General features: G+C 39.7%; 1 protein-coding gene across 1 annotated transcript; it reads left to right on the forward strand.

The window, feature by feature from the left end:
• Positions 1-764, forward strand: LOC122988375 (sphingosine 1-phosphate receptor 4-like). Its single transcript, XM_044360625.1, is given in 1 exon segment — positions 1-764. A coding segment is annotated over 1 exon segment (597 nt). The 5' UTR covers positions 1-33; the 3' UTR covers positions 631-764.
• Positions 765-4,089: the final 3,325 nt, after the last annotated feature.

The following is a 4,089-nucleotide window of genomic DNA, read 5'->3' on the forward strand; positions in this document are numbered from 1 at the left end:
TTTCACACTAATTCTCTCACAGCTCATACCAGCATGGTTGAGCCTGAATTTCAGAATTTCCTGATGTTGGTGGCCGTCATCTCCCACATCTGCCACAGCCGGCGCTGGGTTTACGTCTGCATTGCCAACATCACACTCAGTGACCTCCTAACCGGCACTGCCTACCTGGTCAACATCTGTATGTCTGGCAGCCAGACGTTCCGCCTCAGCCCCGCGCTTTGGCTGTTCAGAGAGGGTCTGCTGTTTGTAGCTCTGGCAGCATCCATATTCAGTCTATTGCTAATTGCTGTAGAGCGTTACACCACTATGATGAAGCCACTGAACCAGAAATCATCCAGTAAGACCAACTATAGGATCTATGGCTTGGCGATACTCTGCTGGGTTTTTGCACTGGTGATTGGCTTCCTTCCATCGTTGGGCTAGAACTGTGTGTGTGGCTTGGATGGGTGCTCCACCCTCCTCCCCCTCTACTGCAAAATCTACATCTTTTTTTCTCTTATCATTTTCTTCCTCATCCTCCTGGCTGTCGGCTTGATCTACGGTGCCATCTACTGCCACGTACACAAGAGTGCACAGCTGGCCCCCATTCGCAGTCGTAAGGACTCCATGGAACTGGCCCCAACAATGTGATCACCATTGTGGATTTTTTCTGCGTCTCCTCAATGCCTCACCTGATGATATGAGGAACTGCAGTTCTATCAGTATGTTTGAAACCAAATTAAAAAATCTGCTAAAAACTACTCAGCTCTGTAACAATTGAATCTAAATTTCATCTCACAGTCTTCTGAAATAATCTTGCTTTTAATATGACAAGTGTAGCTTTGTATTTTGTATATTGTGTCCTGTGCGTTTCTTGCTTTGTACTGTTTGTTATATGTTTTAATTGTAAGGGACTGCAGCTGTAAATTAGCTTTAAACTAACTAACTAACTAACTCAAATGTTAACACTATGTTGAACACTGTACATGGTCCCAATAAATACATTTCAACAATTCTGGATATCTCTCTCTCTCTATTACAGGCTAGTGCAGAGAGCCCCAGGGGGCAAAACATAGAAACAGAGACGAGGAATTGGAATCAGATTATTGGTTTTATTACAACCTGATGTTGAGGTAAAAAAGGAGCAGCAGTGTCTTAGTGGCAAGGGGGAGGCAGAGGCTGGCAGCCGAATCTGAGGTTGGGGAAAGTGCAGGGGGCTGAGCAGGGCAGAGCAGAGCAGGGGAACTGGCAGAATGAAGCAGGGTAGGAAGAGTCCGCAGTGCTTGGGGAACGGAGGAGATCCAGAGCAGGATCCGGGTAGATCAGAGTCAGGAGTCAGGCCAGGAATGCTGCAGGCAGATAGAAACAAGACTTAACAAAAAGCTTCAACAGGTAAAGATATTCAAGGAGCTGGAACATGACTGACAAGGTAACTGAGTCTATGATCTGGCAGAGTGTGAAGGTTGGGACCAGGGGTACATCTCAAGTCTCTTAATTTATGTCTCCTCGCTCCTCGCCTGAACCGGAAGTTGTTCCTGATGCGCCATTTTGACAGCCGTCTCAAGTCTGTTTTACGCATTTTACTCGCGGAATGCGTTTATACTATTTATTGATTATTTCTATCTGTATTTTTGATAATCCTGATAGTGAATTCATCATTCAATAACCCAGAATATGATCAGGGTGTCTTCTGAACACTGGAAAATATGTATTTGGCTAAATGTTTCAGGGCAAATGGAAATGATGTAACTCATATCAAACCCGACGCTCAGGAATTTTCAGCCTCACATGTGACTGAATGGAAATGACGAGAAATTATGTAAAATATAGATGTGTTTAACTGTTATTATGGATAAAATTAAAGTCAGGAAGAGTCTGTCTGTCAGCAAGAAACAGCTTAATGGAAGAAATAACATCATGAAAAAAAATCTTTCTAATAAAAGAAGAAAGTTGTCTATGGTTCTTTTGTTGATCAGACTGACAATTAACAGATTTTTAACTATATGATGAATCAGAAAACAAATAAAACATAAAACTTGGGAATGACACACTTAAATTTAATCTGTGATCTGTCTCCACTCCGGTATGAAACTGCAATGATGTATCAGATCAGTCTGACACTCTCATCCTACAAGCTAGATGGTCTGCTCATCCCAGGGTCATTACTAGGGCTGCCCCCCTAAACATCAATGATTCATATCATCAGTTCAGGAGCCCCAATTGTGCCTCATGTTGTCAGTCGAAATATTGGATTTTTTTTAGAACTTGTATTATTTTACACTGAAAAATTGGGAATAACAGCATGGAAGACTAACTTTTACAAACCTAGTCTTGTCTTAATATCAACTAACTGCAAACTTAACTGTCACTGAAATAGAGAAGGTTGATGGTAAAGGAGGGCAAAGGCAGAGCAGAGGGAGATGGAGTAATACCAGCCCTGTTTCTCCCTTGTTTGTACTCGCTGCTCTGATGGTTTCAGCTATAATGCTGAATGCTAGAGAAGTCAGCTAAACTACTTTTGTACAAGTTGTTGTCACTGGTTCCTCTACTGCTGCCCAGCACTGATAGCAACCATTCAGGAGAGACAATCCACAGTGTGCTTTGCTTTTACTACTAATTACTATAACCAGAGTACACAGTTTTTATGTCTGAGACTGTATGCAAATGATGATGTGATGAAAAAGTGATGTTTTTACATGACAGATGATAATCTTATAATATCAATAATCAAAAGCATTAAAATTTGAGTCTTACAGGTAAAACATGACACTTGACATGTTAGCAGTAAGATAATTTTGGTGAATATAGTACATAGTGTAATATAGTATTTATCATAATTCTAGGTAAGGAGTATAAAGTGCATAAAGGAAAAAAGCAAAAGCAATTAAGGTTTTAAAAATATCCATAGATAAATTACAGGAACCAAAATCATGTCCATTATATTATCTTTTCCGTCATGAAAGATACAGGAGATATAGTGATACGAGCATTACACCCATTTCTGAAATACCATATAAACAGGAAACCTGCCTTTTTTCACAAGTAACATATTATTATTATTATTATTATTTTAAAGTGCATATGTACATGCCAAAGACTTCGAACATCACTTTCTTTTATCAAGGGATAAAAGTCAAGAGCAATGCTCATGTACACCTGTCATTGTATCCAAACAATGTAATCTGAAGGTAAAAAATGATCTCCAAATGTTAGTCCAAATGCTTCAACAACAACATTACTAATTAAGAATTCTTTAAGTAGCATTTTACAGTAAGGCACATGCATGTAAGAAATGTATTGGGATTTATAGTTCAGTACAGTACATTCTGTGGACTGCTTGAGTATTAAAAAGCACTGTGAGGAGATTATAGGATAGAACAGGTTGAACTCTGACAAAAAGGTGTTTTCTGCTTGACATCTGTTCAGTGAGTAAATGATGTTTTGTTGATAAAAAATTATAATCCCCCACACATACAGAGAGCATTATGCGTTCATATCGGATTTATATATGTATTCAGTTACATCTTTTGGATGAAAGAGGCTCAAAAGTCCATTCTTCCCCAGCCAGTCTGAGTGGTTTCAGACCGGCTAACCAGCCTAGCCTGTTGCTACTTCCTTTCTTTTTACCAAAATAACAGCAGCAGTCTGAGCGGTGGAAAAAAAAAGTTGAGGAAAAAGGCAGAAGCCAGATTCTATACAATGAAGGCGCACTGTTGCTCGGAGGCATTTGTTGAAGAGCAGCGACCCCTGTAGGATTATAGCGGTGGTACTACAGGGAGGCAGACTAAACCACTGGATTTTACAGTTTGTGTTATCCAAAACTATATAGTCTACCAGCGCAGGTGATATACACAGTAGGGATGTGCAGAGGGCCCAGTATTTGTATTTGCATCTGTATTTGTTGAGGCGGCAAAATTATTTATATTTGTATCTGTATTTGAATAAAAGTGGACAGAGGTTTAAAAATCCTGTTTTGTTTTGGGGTTTTTTGTTTTTTTTAAGCTTTTAATTTTAGAAAATTAAAGTGTTACAATAAGTGTTCATGAATAAACTACCTTATGAGGGAGGTCCCCACACCGGGTCTTGAACTGGAGGCAGCATGAACTGTAC

This window comes from Thunnus albacares, chromosome 9 (genome assembly GCF_914725855.1).
Source record: "Thunnus albacares chromosome 9, fThuAlb1.1, whole genome shotgun sequence".
NCBI lineage: Eukaryota > Metazoa > Chordata > Actinopteri > Scombriformes > Scombridae > Thunnus > Thunnus albacares.